This window comes from Sciurus vulgaris (assembly GCF_902686455.1).
Source record: "Sciurus vulgaris genome assembly, chromosome: 11".
Taxonomy (NCBI): Eukaryota; Metazoa; Chordata; class Mammalia; order Rodentia; family Sciuridae; genus Sciurus; species Sciurus vulgaris.
In genome coordinates, this window is record NC_136472.1 from 6,817,165 (window position 1) to 6,833,747 (window position 16,583).

The following is a 16,583-nucleotide window of genomic DNA, read 5'->3' on the forward strand; positions in this document are numbered from 1 at the left end:
TGCATACTAACACGACACTGAAGCAACTAGCTACAATGGTGACAAATGTTACTTGTCATGCAGTGGTGACAATAAAAGTTTATAATGTCCTTTTACGTCTCTACACTGGTTAGTGCATATTATAAGGTAGTTAAGTTTTGCCTTCATTTTGCAGATGAAGAATGTACACAAAGAATGTACGTGGAGATGAACACATCAAAATGATTGGCTAGTACTGAACTAATAGGACAAACAGCACAGCCTTAATATCCTGATTCAACACAGGACTCTGATCTCATAAGGCTGATTACAGAAATCTCTGATTTGCGCGCACGCGCACACACACACGTACACTCACAGAAAGCAATTTGCTTTTATTTCTATTAATGGGGCAGGAATCTCAGGGGCAACAGTTCTTATGACTTTAACCAATCAAGCCTGAATGACTTAGGAATAATGTTGCAGTTAAAAACTGCCACTTAACCGAATCACATTAGTTGAATGTTATTTTGAAGACAAACCTTTTATGTTTTAGACAAATTTCTGAAGCCCAAACCTTCCATCAGAATGAAATATTTTCTTCTGACCTCATTAAGCCCTAAAGCAATGCCATAATAAAAGAATGCAAATCTGGAAGACAAGTTACACTTGCTTAAGTGTGTAGAGACAGTAACTGTTTCAGAAAAAGCTGAACTTTGACCTAGACAGGTCTGCATGCCTGAGCTATCTTTAATAACCACTTTTCATAATCAGGATTTTTAATTATCTTAATCCTTAACTAAGTATCACATTCCAAATCTCAGAGTTGGGCTTCCAAAGACCCTGTAAGATCTGGTGAAGTTCCTCTATCAAGACTGCCTTTTGCCAAGTCTCCAGATGCCTCTCACCTTCCCCCAAACCGATCTCCTTTGCAGGCGTTTTATTTACTTTAAGTTGCTATGGCATCCTATTCTGGAGCCTCCTGTTAGCACCATACTGCGTGGGGGTGAAGAGGCGGGGTGTGGTGCCACGTGGAACAAGGCTCTGGTCTGGGTCACTAATCTTCCTAGGGTGAAAAATTCGGGTCCATTCAAAATGTGCGCCAGGGAGTATACGGCTCCCCTCCCCCACTCCGCACTGCTGAGGAGTAGGACTCTGCCCATTTCCTCTACCGAGAGAACTGAGCTGTCCACAAACAGGGACTTTCCACTTTCAGCAAAACAGACTGCACAGAAAGATCTGACTGAGAGAGTAGAAAAGGAACTTAACTGTTCACCAAAAGCAATCTAATTCTACCTGCAAGACTTTTATGGGTGGCACAGGGAACGGGAGGTGGAGAAACTGTGTTGGCGGTGTGTGGGGGGCAGCTGTTCACACGTCCATGGCTCAGTTACTGGGGTGCGTGTGGGTGTGGAGGGAAATGCAGATTTCCTTCCAAGCTTTATTTCGCTGGGGTCATTCAACCAAGCACGCCCTGCTTTCATCAAAAAAGGCAGACTCCAGCTGAGGCCCTACAAGAAACCATATAAAGAAGCCACCACCCCTCACCAGAGGGGGTTTGGTATGGGGGAGCGGGGGTGGAGTGCGGAAAGGCTGCCGCCTATCTAGGCTCCAGGCATTCGGGAGAACATTCAAACAGGCCCACACCCCATGGATCACAGGAAGGGAAAGAACCGAGGGCGTCTGGGCAGAAGGGGGAAAGGATTCCCCAAAGCCAAGCGACCCAATTCCAAAGCACATCCCACCAGTGAGCAAGCAAGTGCAATGACGGCTCAAGCAACACCAAGTAACATAAGCATTGTCCTGGACGGTCTCCGGCAGGCAGTTTTTCTACCTTTCGGCTGAGACAAAGTCCCTACAGTTACACACACCCCGAACCAAAAAGGGCTTGCCAACCGACCGCCTGACCTTGCGTTTCCCGTCGCTCTGGAGCTGCCGAGGCTCTTGGGTGAAGTTTCCCCAGCGTCTTTGTTTTGTTTTCTGTGTTGGAAGTTGTGCGGAAGGAGTTAGGTTTTCTGCCTCTAGGAAAACCTCAATTTACTTGAAAATTCTGGAATCTCTCAGAGCACATTGGGCAGAACAGTCCAGCTCTAACCCTTCAGGCTCTCCAGAGACAGCAGCAGGCAGCGCTCTGAGCTCCTTCTCAGCCCTTCAGCTCAGCCGCGGCTTCCTGTGCCTGCGAACAATGCTGCTGCGTCACCCACATGCAGCTCCCAGAAATGCTTTGCAACGGAAGATGGCAGGAGGGGGAGCCGAGCTCGAGTGAGCCAGCCAGGCAGAGGGCCCGGCGTTCTGCTGCAGCGCCGGGAGGGGGTGTGTTCGCAGCCGCTCTCCTCAAGCCATTGGAGGAGGCGCCCCCGGGTAGGGACGGCGCCCCGCCCCGTTCCCCTCCCTCTCCACCGCACCAGAAGAACCCAGGGCCAACCCCCAGGGCTCCCGGTGGCAGACTTTGGAAGCCGCTGGCGGAAGGGAAGGCTTTAACCCATTCTGCCCTGTGCGCTTGGGCACCCAGGCCTGCATTTGTCCTTGTCTCAGCGCACAGCTCTCTTCTCAGGGTCACTTCTTATTGTTACGGCCAGAGCTCTTTGGCTGACTGCACATACATATTTCTCTCCCTCTTTTGGCAAACCCCTGGGAGAGCCTAAAGCCTGACCTGAGGAGGAACCAAGCTCCTCCCCAGTTTCCTTCTCTCCCTGCACACCACAGGCTTTACCTGCCCTTGCTCCTGCAGCTCTCAACCTACCATCCAGAACCAGCATGTGTTTCCAGAAAAACCTCCCAAAATAGCACATTTTAGCCAATACCGAGACACTCAATAAAATACGGCTACTTCCCATGAACTACATCTACAACAGATGTCTACTTCTGGTTCTGATGAGAAACCACCAGCGTTCTAGAAATGTCTACGCAGCAATCTTCGCAGTTCCATCACGACCAAGGCAAACAGCAGAGGCACAACCTAAGGTCAAAGCACTTCACCATCTTGTATCTAAATAGGAAGCCAGGGACCAGGCATTCTCCCAATTCCAGTCTCCTCAGCCCATGAGAATTTTCCCCAGACCTGGGATACCACTCCACTTCTATTCAAGTCTGTTTTGCTAGCCTCAGTCTTGATACTCCCTAGATGAAGCAGCCAGTCCTCCATCCTGTCAGACACATCTCAGTGCTACTTTCTGACAGTCACTTAACTGACATGTGTTACCCACACCTCCACCTGCACAGCACCAGCCAGTATGAAGCCCACACTGAACACACACTCTTTGGGCTACAGAAGCAAGGGATGGTGCCCACACAGGTTGGGTTTTCAGAGATGTACAGCGCACCTTGCATCAGAATGGGCTGAGAAGTTGGGCATGAACAGAAGACTAAGAGCAGCAGTGTGGATCCAAATTTACATAATTTTTCAGGCCCTCAAAAATGTAACTTGGGGGGCTGGAGTTGTAGCTCAGCAATAGAGCATTTGCTTAGCATATGTGAGGCACTGGGTGCAATTCTCAGAACAGCATATAAATAAATAAAATAAAGGTCCACTGACAAAAAAATATTTTATAAAATGACTTTTTTTTGAAATTGGATGCTATTTTGACATAAACATATAGCTTTAATCACTGATTGCATTTTTATGTATTTCCAAGATAGTTGTCTTAGTGAGTTTCTGGAATAGAATTAATGTCCTTAAATAGGTTGAAGTCTGGTGGGGGAGCAGTGTAATCAGTCAGTGGAGTCTCACTGTCACCCAGGCTGCCCCCCCCCACACACCCCCCCATCCCAAGTGAGAACACAGGCATAACCTAAGGGCATTTGCTAATCTTTATGGTAGTTTACCAAGGGAAGGAGGGACTTAAGTGTTCTATATTGAGTTCCTCCTGGAAATGCTTCTATGGTCATCCTAATCCTAAACCTTTCCCTAGCACTTCATTTTAAGATTTAAAGATCCACTACATCAGCTTATTTTGTTTAAAAAACTTTCCTTAACAGTAAGGTGGATAATGGGAGGTCTTCCTGGAAAAGGCTTATTTTGGTCTTCAGTGCTATCTAACCTAGAGGGATCATAAACTACAAATTTTTAAGGGAAACACGTTACTCCAAAAGAATAAAGTACAAGTTGTAGCAAGTAAAAATTCTAGAGGTCACTAGGAAAGGACAAAAGCTAGACAGGGCACTAGGAAAAACACCAAATAACTTTCCAAATTACAAATTAAACAAGGACAAATCACGCCACATAGGAGTAATGTAGAATAAAAGATGGGCAACCAAGGTAAGAATTAGAACATGACATACAATACAGGGCTACAATTAAAATACTTTAAAGAATTATATACATTTTAACTTAACCTTAAGTGCCTTATAATTTAGTTTTTTAAAACTTTCTATTCAGTAAGAATGTGAATTATTAAAAATATGTTGGTAAAAATTACAAATTAAGTTTTATTTGTAAAGGCTGAGTTTTTAAAAATTGGCTTAATGGATGAAGAGCTGATTAAACTGGGTCTTCCACCAGTTCTTTTCTTATTAATGTCAGAATCATTCCCCCAAAGTTTAAGATGAAGAAAATTCCTTATTACTACCTCCCCAGTTACTTGCAACCCTCTTTCTTTCTCCTTTTTTTTTTGAAACAGGGTCTAAGTTGCAGAGGGTCTCATTAAATTGCCCAGGATGCCCTTGAACTTTCATACCTTCTACAGTCTCCAGAATTGCTGGAATTACTGATGTGCACCACAGCACCCAGCTATCCCTAACTCTCTGCTTCAGTCCCATCATATTCTTGGGATGGGGTCTAGTGTAAATTTTTAGACTATAGTTACAAAATAAAATGTTAGAATCTTTGATAAGAGTATCATTAGCCTGTTTTACCCTCTCAGTGTTTGCTTTGTGCCCTGTGTCATGTATATAGCACCTGTAAATCCAGACTGCACTTACTTCTTGGCTTACTTAAATGCCTGTTCCACCACCGGACTGTAAGGCCCTTAAGGTTGGGACAAGCACATGTCTGTATAGTTTCCCCAAAATTCAATCTGGCTCCTGGCACAGAGGAGGCAGAATTTCCTCAGAGTAGTAGAATAAATTATTTCATTGATTTATAACACCTATTTTTTTTTAGGTACAATAATTGTACTGCTTTGCTAACATTAAGTTTTTGTTTTAGGGATTGGGTTGGGGTGTGAGTGTATTAATATGTGTTTGGTGCTGGGATTGAACCCCAGGCCTTCTACCTGCTGATAAGCACATGTCTACTATTGAGCTATACCCCTAGCCCTCATGATAAATGTAAACAGCAATCCTGTGAGATAACTTTACAAAGGAGAAAACAGGCTTTCATAAACCCAGTAACATGGACTATGGATATAGATGAGTTGTAGAATGCTTGCTTAGCATGCAGGAGGCTCTGGGTTCAATCCCCAGCACCGAAAAAAACAAAACAAAACAAGTAATTTGTCCAAGAGTCAGAAAAGTGTGGCACACACTTGTAATTCCAGCTACCAGAGAGGCTGAGGCAGGAGGATGGCAGGTTTTAGGTCAGCATAGGCAGCTTTGTGACCTGTTTCAAAATAAAAAGGGATGGGACTGTAGATCAGTAGCACAGCACTTGCCTAGAATGTACAATCATGGAATATGATTATCAGACTTATCAAAAACTTTCTTTTTATAGATGTGTACATACCATGAACTCCTTTATCATCAAAAAAGGACACAAACAAAACAATGAAGTCCCACTAAAAATGCAAATCCTTCCAGCTAACTCCTATCACCCTGTTTTGGTCAGCTGTTATCAGTGTGATGTGACCCAACCAGAATCCCTGTAATGTACAAACATACACAACACACACTCTGCTTACATGGATGGGGTTGTATATACAGCTCAAGGTTTCGTCTTTCTATTTCAACATATATTAAGGTTGCAACTTTTCAGTTTTAGAAATAGAATACCTCACCTCACAGGGTACCTTTAATACACTTTTTAGGAGTCAAGGTTACCCACATTCTTCTCAAACAGAACCAGTAATTCAATAGTAAGTCATTTACTTTACCAGTAAGTCAACACCCTAAAAATGTCCTATTTTTCATTTAATCTCCTTCTAATTCTATAATTCTATTATTCTTTAACACTATAGAAATTAACATTTTAGAACCTTCAAAGTCCTTTTACCAGCACTAAAATGAACTTTTCTTCCAGGAATATGTAATTATGGGTATTTCATCTCATTACTTTTCCTGTCATTTCTTCTACTAGTTAGTTCTAAGAACCAGATAGTTTTTTTGTTTGCTTGTTTTTTTGTGGTACTGGGGATCGAACTCAGGGCCTTGTGCTTGTGAGGCAAGCACTCTACCAAATGAGCTACCTCCCCAGCCCCCAGATAGTTTTTAACAGGAAACAATTCCTCTCTCTGCAGAAACAGTAAACTTCTGTGTTGCCTCCTTTTGTCCCCCATTGCAGTGAAGCCATTAGATCTATGAACACTAAGTTCTCTGGCACTGCAGAATCCCCAGCTGTGCAATGATTCTGTGCCTACTCAATCCAATCTTTTTTTTTTTTTTAAATGTGTTGCTGAGGATGGAACCCAGTGCCTCACACATGCTAGACAAGCACTCCACCTCTGAGCCACATCCCAGCCCCATTTAATCTAAGGCACTTTTTTTTTTTTTTTTTCCAGTGTTGGGGATTGAACCCAGGGCCTTGTATTTACAAGACAAGCACTCTACCAACTGAGCTATATCCCCAGCCCCCAATCTTTTTTTTTTGTTTGTTTTTCTCTTTAGTGATGCTTAAATTCTCAAAGTATTCAAACTCCAAACTTACTATATATCTGAGTCTCTCATTAAAAGTAACTAGTCACATATAAGAATATTATTCATTCATTTGATCTTAAATTACTATAGAGTTGAGATCTAAATCTGCTGTCTTCTGATAATGGCTGTTTTTTTGTTTGTTTTTTTATTTAAAGAGATGGGATCCTGCTATGTTGCCCAGGCTGGTCTCAGACCTTCAGCTCAAGTAATTCTCTGGCTTAAGTTTCCCAGGAAGTTGGGACTATAGGTGCGGCTGTATGTTGACTTCTCTTGTTTGGGGCAAATAAGAAGGTATGGACAAGCCCCTGAGGAAAGAATTCAAACATTGTCAATCTATGTAGTTATCCCTCAAGCCACTAGTCCCTCATGTTCTGACCTCTGTCACTATATCTTGGCCAGTACTGGCAGCCATGTTTTCCCGTGATTTTGATTTAAAAAAGAATAAAAAGCAGCTCTCCCCATGTGCTTTCATAATCCAGGAGTTCTTTCTAGAGGTTTCTTCTTAACTCATTCCCCTTGCTGCTGCCCCTTCCTTTCATTCTGCATAATATTTGACCCAAATCTTTCTACATTTTCCCCTGGTATACCATTACCTCCTCAAATCTCCTTATTTAACTTGAAACTATTCCAATGGTTTTACTTACAGGAGTCTGTGTATTTCTACCAGGATACTTGATCCTGATTAGTGGAGTACAAAATGGCTTTCTACAACTGGATTCTATGGAGTCAAATCTATCTATAGACAACCTTTAGGAATGAAGATATTCTTCACTTCCATGAATCAAAAATATAAGACACTCAGGCCAAAAGAATGTTATCAGATATAATTTTACACATCTTTCTTTATAGTTCCTAAAGATAATTATACAAGTGAACAAGTCTCAAAAATCACAATTTATTGTTTCCCACATGCATTCACGATAAAGAGCTACATAAAAAGAGACTTCTGTATATAAGAAGGAAGATGTTACACTTAAAAAACTCTTAGGATAAGAGTTATATAAGTTCCACAACAGTGCAAAAGAAAAACCTCAATGTCCTTTGCTCACAAAGGGGTCTAGTTTGGGATTTAACTTGTAAGTCTGGGAAAATATAGCTAAACTTAGCATGCACATTAGTCATTAAAAAAATGGGACCATTCTAACCTGAAGCTTGGTCATTTCCTTCCTCATATACAAGCCATGATAATACCACTTGCCTCTTTTAGAGCACGCCTTACAAAATCAAACTCTAATACCAACTGCCCAGCTTCTACCACTATTGAAGAGGACCAACCTCACCAGGTTACCATCCTTTTTAGATAATTCTGTAATTTTTAAAAATGTTTACTGATGCATGAACAACCCAAGATATAATTAAAATTATATCCTGAAACTGTGAAAAGAGAAAAGGGGCAGGAGAAAGAGGAAGTCTGATTCCAGTCTTAGAATTCTTTCCTGGGGTAGTATAAGCTGGGTATAATGTAATCAAGGAAAACCTGAATCAGGAATCAATGATGGAAAACCTACAATGAGAATTTTACTCCATTTTTTGGTTACAAAATTATTCCCTATATGTTCTTAATTTTTGGTAGTATGAAAGACCAAATTTAGGGTCTCACATATGACAGGTAAGCACTCTAGCACTAAGCCAGACTCCCAGACCTGTGGTAGCTTTCTAAAATAATATTACCAACTGTGGACTAGCTTCCTAATACACATATCCATGCCCTGCACCTAAGATAAAGTTCCAAATACTGGTGTTTTTTTTTTATAAAAAGTCGCATGTAGTAATGTGTGACTGTAATCCCTGTGACTCAGCCAAGACAGGAGGATCACAAATTTGAGGCCAGCCTCAGAAACTTTGCAAAATCCTTTCTCAAACTAAATAATAAAAAAGATTGGGAGTGTAGTTCAGCATGAAAGTGCCACTGGGTTCAATTCTGTGTGGTGTGTGTGTGTGTGTGTGTGTGTGTGTGTGTGTGTGTGTGAAGAAATATATACACTATGAGGAAACTTAATAAAGTAACATAATGAATTATGTTTAAAATGACATTTTGTTTTGTCCTAATGTATTTAAGTTTCAATACTAGATGAATTTGGAACTAAAGATGCTAAATTTACTCAATATATGCCAGCATAGAACAATTTCTTTACTCTCAATTTGTTTAGGATGAGAATGCTATTAGTTTCTCTTTTGTCTTAAAATAGGCCTCTACATTTGAGCATTAACTTAGGTTTAAAGTATCCTCTTTTTTGCTAGAGGGTGGGGTTCTGGGAATTAAACTCAGAGGCACTCGAACACTGAGCCACAACCCCAGCCCTATTTTGTATTTTATTTAGAGACAGGGTCTGAGTTGCTTAGTGCCACACCACTGCTGAGGCTGGCTTCTGAACTTGCAATCTTCCTGTCTCAGCCTCCCATAAAGTATTATTTCTTAATGTAAACATTTATCAGGTTCAACTTTATTTAGAGGGTCATCCTTAATTATGTTTTTAGGAACATTTGTTGAAAACAAATGTCAATGGGGTCTCACTTCATTCTAGGAACTTAAACACTGAGCAATATTAACAAACACAAGCATGTATTAACTTCTTTGTGAAAGAAATCAGGGATTATCCTAAATCCCTACACTTTCTCCCTCCAAATCCAGAAACTGGTTGCCTTAGCCAGTTCAACTACTGCTTACCTTTACATCAGCAATGAGCGCATCTTCGTCTTCTATCCCTGTGGGGACACACTTCTTGTGTAGTGGCAGAGACTCCAACTTATCTACAAGGCAGCGAAGGCCTTCAAGCTCAAAATGGGTCAAATGCACTTGCCTGTCCTTTCGGGGACTACACTGGGGATCCCACACTTGGCCATTGTGGGAGCCCCGGCTAGAGTCAGAGGATGAGTCCCCAGACAAAGTTTTCTTCAGACTTGGAAGACTTCGGCAGGTTTTGCCCAGTCCATCATAATCCAGGTTGACACCATTGGCTACAGGGCTAGTGAGGACAGAACGCCTACTGCTCAAGCGTCGGGGTTCTCGGTCGACTCCTTCCTCATCCCCATTTCCAGACTCCAACCCATTTAACTCCAAATCTACCAATACAAAGAAAAAATGCAGTAAGTAAGTACATGCCACTTAGCCATGTGATCAACAAGAAAAATAGGTGGCATGGAAGGGACCTTGAGGTTAGAAATAATAAAACTGTCATTTTTTTTAAAAAAATTTTTTTAGCTGTAGATGGATACAATACCTTTATTTTATTTATTTATTTTTATATGGTGCTGAAGATCCATCCCAGTGCCTCATACATGCTAGGCAAGTACTCTACCAAGAGCTGTGACCCTAGTCCCCACAAAAACTGTCATTTAAAAATGGTCTCTCATCAGGTGCAATGGAGCACACCTGTAATCCTAGCAGCTCGGGCAGCTGAGTCAGTAGGATCACAAGTTCAAAGCCAGCCTCAGCAACTTAGTGAGTGAGGCCCTTAGCAACTTAGCAAGAAAGACACTGTCTCAAAATTAAAAAATCAAAAGAGCTAGGGATGTGCTTGAGTGGTTAAGTGCCCCTGGATTCACCCTCTGGTGTCTCTCCTTATTACAATCAATTAGTTCAACATCAAAAAATTATGATTATGGGTTAGAAACAGGATTCTGCTCTAGCGGGACAACTGAGGTAACAGTCAGCTGCATTTCTATTAAGTGAGACGCTGTCTCAAAATAAGATTAAAAAAGGACAGGGATGCAGCTCAGTGATAGAGTGCTGGTCTAGTATGGGCTAAGTCCTGGGTTTAATCACCAGAACTTGGGAGGGGGGCAGGGGGCGCTGAGGGGGAAGTTGGGAGGAACTCAGTCTTTGCTACCTACTAAAGGGGCTGTAAATGGGTTTCAGATTTAAGCTTAAATTCAGGATTATGATTTCATTATCTTCTAAAAAAGTAGAAAGTATGAAGCACATAAACTTAAGTATTTTTGGGGCGAGGGGTTACTGGGGACTGAACTCAGGGGCACTCGCCCATGAGCCACATGCCACATCCCCAGCCCTATTTTGTATTTTATTTAGAGACAGGGTCTCACTGGGTTGCTTAGTGCCTCACTTTTGCTGAGGCTGGCTTTGAACTCACAATCTTCCTTGTCTCAGCTTCTTGAGTGCTGGGATTACAGGCATGTGCCACTGCACCTGGCCAAACTTAAGTATTTTTGTAGAAAGTTTTGGTCATAAAATAAAGCTTTGGAGAGTTGAAATCCTAGCAACATAGATAACCAAATTATGTAGTCACCTTTTTGAAAAGAAAGGTTCTGATAGTTAAAAACAGTGATAACAGCACTGGTCCTTTTTTATTATTATGAAAACGACCCATTTAATACAAATAACTTAGAAAATGCTTTATCCCTTTACCCTGGGATAATAATCAAACAATGCAATGTATTTTCTTTCCATCTTTTTCTATGCATATGTGTGTAATTATGATTAGATCTATTTAAAAACAGGATTGGATTCTGCTGTATATACAACTCTCTATCCTTCTTTCACACTTTGTGAGCATGTTAAATTTTCAAATGAGAGTATACACCATGAGTAATTGGGTAAGAAAAAAATGCTAAAGTAAGAAATATTTTCTTTGAATTTGAAGATTCCAAAGGAACACATGATCATAGTATATTAGTTTTGGTTCCTCTCCAATTTTAGAATCTGACTAGCCTGATCTGAGCTGCAGTTCTGCCACTTATTCACTTATTAACTCTAACATCATGGACAAGTCTTTTAATCTACTTGAATCTAATGTTCCCATTTGTAAAATGGGGATTATACCTACCTCGCAGGTAATAACAAAAATTTATTGCATGTAAACTGCATAGTAGACCGCCTAGAAGAGGTGTTTTGATGAAATACTGTGCCAAAGACCATTCTCTATACAATAAGATAATCAGACAAATGATCGCCTTCTTAAAGAGCTACATACTAGCGACTCAAAGATCAGATCCAGAGTATTTCTTTTCACAAGTAATTCACAGCTAGATGGGTATCTAGTGTTCAACCTCAGGGAATGAATTTGGTAATTCTAAGTGGATAAGTAAAAAACCCAAACAAACAAAAAACAGGCAGAACAGCCTACTGAATATTCCTGGGCTAAAGGTGTCCTGAAAGTTCATGAAGGCCAAATACTTACCCATGCTGAGGGATTCTTTCTGAAATTCCTTAGTTAGGTGGGAGCGGTTGGTTATACAGTACACATAGCGCTCCAACACGTACCAACACATCTCATAGTAGAATGGATAGCGGAACTTATTTGGAACCTACAGAGGGACAGAACAATGAGAAAAGTTGGATGATTTTCGAGGAAAGAACTGAAACAAACTGAATGACTGTAATAATTAACCAAGGAAAAATTCTTGCCAGTCAACCTCCAAACTTGAATTGGCATTTCAAACAAAAACTTAAGTCAATCCATCAACTTAGAAAATGTTGGCCTTGGGACACAATCATGGTAGACAAAAGGTATTTCAGAAGACCATTCAGGACCACCAAGAAGCTGTCTTGGTTGAGTAAAGAGTATCAAAAAGAAATTCTTAGGGCTAGGGATGTAGCTCAGAGGCAGAGTGCTTACCTACCACATGTGAGGCCCTAGCACTGCAAAATAAATAAAGTAACTAATTTGGTCTGGGGACAGAGGGTAAAATGTTTAGAGTAAGACACAACATACTTGTGAAAATTGTTTCAGAATTAGTCAGATAAAAGGCATGCCAGGTACTCTTGCTTTATTATAGTTTTACTCTGAATCAAAAGACCAAGGAACAAAGAATCTAATGGAAAAACAGAATATGAGGTGAAATGATATGATCACAGTAGGTCATTACATGTATAAAATATAGCTTGAGACTCATTTTCAAGGTGTGGAGCTCAGGGGACAACACTACTTTCCCCACCGTCAACTCTCAGCTTACCTATACACTTTGCCAAGATGGTACGTCCATAAATCAGATTAATATTTCATGTGGCCTGATCAGCCACATCAGCCACTGTCTTTAGTTTTCTTTCTATTCTCTCTCAAAAGTACTACGAGTTTTCTTCCTATTCTCCCCAAAGAGCATTTGAAAAATTATTCCAGTTGAATAATAATAAAAGGAAATGCCCTTTAGATCTGCCACTATCAAGGAAAAGGCAAATTGGTGAGAAAACTAATGCAGACTATCATAGACATATTTTGTCTTTAAAAAGAAATTATTTTTTGAGAAGTCATGTCTCAAAAGCCAAATGTAGTTTTGAAAATGCAACTCCTGAGGATATTTCCATCTCCTCCTATTTTGGAGTGATCACTTCACCTTTCAGGCTGGGCACAGTGGCACATGCCTGTAATCCCAGCAGTCTAGGAGGCTGAGGCAGGAGGATCAAGAGTTCAAAGCTAGCCTCGGCGAAAGTGAAGCGCTAAGCAACTCAGTGAGACCCTGTCTCTAAATAAAATGCAAAATAGGGCTGGGGATATGGCACGTGGCTCAGTGGTTGTGTGGCCCTGAGTTCAATCCTTGGTACCCACCCCCGATAAAAAAAAAAGAGAGGCCTCTGTCAGGTAGTCTTTCTGAATGAAAGAGAACTGGATGGAAGTTCCTTTTCAAAAACCTACCAGGTCACGGGGCATTCGTGTGGAATGAGAAGACCACATTTTTGTCAAAAGGCAGGAGAGGAATGTATTTTACATAGCCAACACCAATTAGCTTTCCAATGCAGAATAGCAAGACTCTGAATCTAAATCTCTTATTACATGGTTACAGCTTTAATAACTAACTAGATGAGGTTTTTCCTCTCTTAACAGTTAAATTAGCCAGGCACAGTGGCACACGCCTATAATCCCAGTGGCTTGGGAGGCTGAGACAGGAGTATCATAAGTTCAGAGTTAGCTTCAGGAACTTAGTGAGGTCCCGAACAATTTAGCAAGACCCTATCTCTAAATAAAATATAAAAAAGGGTTGGGGATGTGGCTCAGTGGTTAAGTGTCCCTGGTACCAACAAAACAAAACAAAACAAAACAAAACAAAAAAAAAAGAAAAAATATTGTTTTAATTAATTTACTTCTGGTAAAGAGGAGAGTATATGTGTGGGGTAAGAATAAATAGGTATTTGGTCTCCCAAAATTAAATATAACATTCCATGATTTTCCACTAGCCTTCAAAGTATATCAACGGTTTTCTCGAAGGGACTGTGGGAGTCTAGGACAACTACAAACTCTACAGCCCTCTAGAAATCTGTTGAGAGCTGGTAATTTTTAAAAAGCAGAGCAGCTGCCAGGCACAGTGGTGCATGCCTGGAGGCTGAGGCAGGAGGATCACAGTTTGAGGCCAACCTGGGCAACTTAGTGAGACTCTTGTCTCCAAAAAGATAAAGGGCTGGGGATGTGGTTCAGTGGTTAAGCATCTCTGGGTTCAATCCCCACTATCAAAAAAAGAAGAGCAGTTAGTTCTGATAGCACAAGCCTATAATCACAGTTACTTAAGGTACTGAGGCAGGAATACTACAAGTTAGAAGCCAGCCTGGGCAGCTTAGTGAGATCTTGTCTCTCTAAATAAAAAATTTAAAGGACTGGGATGTAGGTCAGTGATACAGAGTTTGCTTAGCAAGAGCAAGGACCTGAGTTCAATCCCTAGTATGGAAAAAAAAAAAAAAAAAAAAGAGAGAGAGAGAGAGATACAGAGACAGAGAAAGGAGGTGGGGAGAGGGGGAAGAAGAAATAGAGGAGGAAGAGGAAGAAAATAAAATAAGGGCACTGTATCCTTTATTTTCTTCTTAGGCTGGGCATGGTGGCAAGTGCCTACAGTCCTAGATACTCAGGCTGGAAGGCTGAAGCAGGAGGATTGCAAGATTAAGTCCAGGCTAGCAACTCAGCAAGACTCTTGTCTCGAAATTTTTTAAAAGGGATTGGGTAGGGATGTAGTTCAGTGACAGATTGCCTCATGTGCAGAAGGCCCTGGGGTTCAATCCCCAGTTCTGTCTTAGTAAGCAGCCAAGGCTAGCCTTGAATTTACAATCTTCCTGCCTCAGTCTCCCAAGTAGCTGGGATTACTGGAAAGTATCATAGAGACAACTTCATTTTATTTGAAGTATGCATAAGTGTTTCATTATATAAGGCAGGGTAAAATAAGCAGATGCAACAGATACATTATGGCCCACAAAGCAAACACTTACTATCTGGGTCTTTACATAAAGTTTGCCAACTCTTGCTTTAGGTATCCATGGTGTCTAACGATTAACTCTTTCCTTTGCAACTAGAATGGCACCAGTCAGTTCAGTACCATTCTAGAGAAAACTGAGAAAATAAGACTTACGAATTATTTTCTACAGAGCTTAATTTTTTTCATGAAACTCCAGATGAAAAAGACTATACATATAGATTTTATGTATTAAAATAAGATGGTTTGAGTATTAGTAATCGGAATAAAGATACGTGAACTTGAATTAACAAAGCACTTTATGCCAAATTCTATTGAGTGTAAAAATAAAACGCATAGCCGAGGAAAGTACCAGATATCCATCTCTAGTCCTATAAAAATCCAAGATACCAAAAACGTCAAAGAATTGAAGTCCACAAAACCAAGTATATCAATTCTGCTAAAATTACTTTTCCCAAAATGTCAACATTGTATTTTAACTCAAAGAAAATCTCAGGTTTTGATAAAATATCCATTAATCTATTGTAATATCTGTCTTAAGTGGGGTAAACCTGTTCACAATGAAATGTTACATAAAATTACTTACCCGTGTCCGATCTTCGATGTTGTATATCTTTAACTGCATGGGGATGTTGAAGCTATGCAAAAAGTTGCCTCCAAACACTAATGTGTCTGTAGGAGTGTACACAGCATGAATCCAGCCTGGAAGGAAAGGGAATGGAGGAAGGAGCTGAAGGCACACACTGCAGTATGGCTTTCTCAGAATAACAGTATAAGGCTCCTAGATCACACTCTTTTTCTCTGTCTGATTCTGGTACTTAATGGTTGGTCAAGGTACTTCATTTCTCAATTTTCTCAAACCAGGATAATGCTGGTGAGCACTGAATGAGAAAATCCATTTAAGAAACTTTTTTTTTTTTTTTTTTTTGAAACAGGATTTTGCTATGCTGATCTTAAACTTGTGCACTTAAGCAATCCTTCCACCTCTCTCACAAGTTGTTGGAACTACAGGTACATACCACCATGTCCAGTGTAAGAAATGTGTATTGTGTGTGTTGCTGGGGATCAAACCCAAGGCCTTGCCATGGCAGGCAAAGCATTCTAACACTGAGTGAGCTACATCTTCAGCTTAAAAAACTTTTAATAAAGGTTGTTACTGGTACACCAACTATGAACCACCTCTGTAGAAGACAGTTATGTTCTCATTTACTCCTTACAACAAAATAAAATACAGATTTAAATACTCACCAAAGTGTATACAGAAGGTAAATGTATAGTCAATATTCTCAAAAAGGTTGGTGATTCCAAAATATGTTTTTTTTTTTTTCCTTCTGTACTGGGGATTGAACTGGTTGAATTCAGGAGTACTCTGCCACTGAGATACATTCCTAACTATTTATATTTTTCGTTTTGAAAGATGGTTTTGCTACATTTCTCAGGCTGGTCTTCAACTTGCCATCCTTCTATCTTGGCCTCCCAAATAGCTGGGATTTCAGGCATGTGCCACTGCACCTGGCTAAAATCTGTTCTTAGTATTTACTCTGGAACTAGTGACTTGATAAAAAAATATTTGCTGATTCAAAGCACTCTAGCTTTCAGCTGTTCTAGAAGATTAGATAGTTATTCACCAAGGGTGACACATTACCTACAGATGAAGTTCTCTCTGTAGAGATTCTGAATTACTGAAGCTAATGTGGGGCACCATA

General features: G+C 40.6%; 1 protein-coding gene across 4 annotated transcripts in view; it reads right to left on the bottom strand.

Moving 5' to 3' along the window:
- KDM2A (lysine demethylase 2A) overlaps positions 1-16,583 on the bottom strand; it is a 104,708-nt gene that overhangs the window by 12,253 nt on the left and 75,872 nt on the right. For all 4 annotated transcript variants that reach the window (XM_079103210.1, XM_079103209.1, XM_079103211.1 and 1 more), the window contains 3 exons: positions 15,464-15,579; positions 11,886-12,012; positions 9,416-9,810 (listed from right to left, as the gene is read on the bottom strand). In XM_079103210.1, coding sequence (XP_078959336.1) covers positions 9,416-9,810; positions 11,886-12,012; positions 15,464-15,579 — 638 coding nt within the window. The remainder of the gene's footprint in view (positions 1-9,415; positions 9,811-11,885; positions 12,013-15,463; positions 15,580-16,583) is intronic.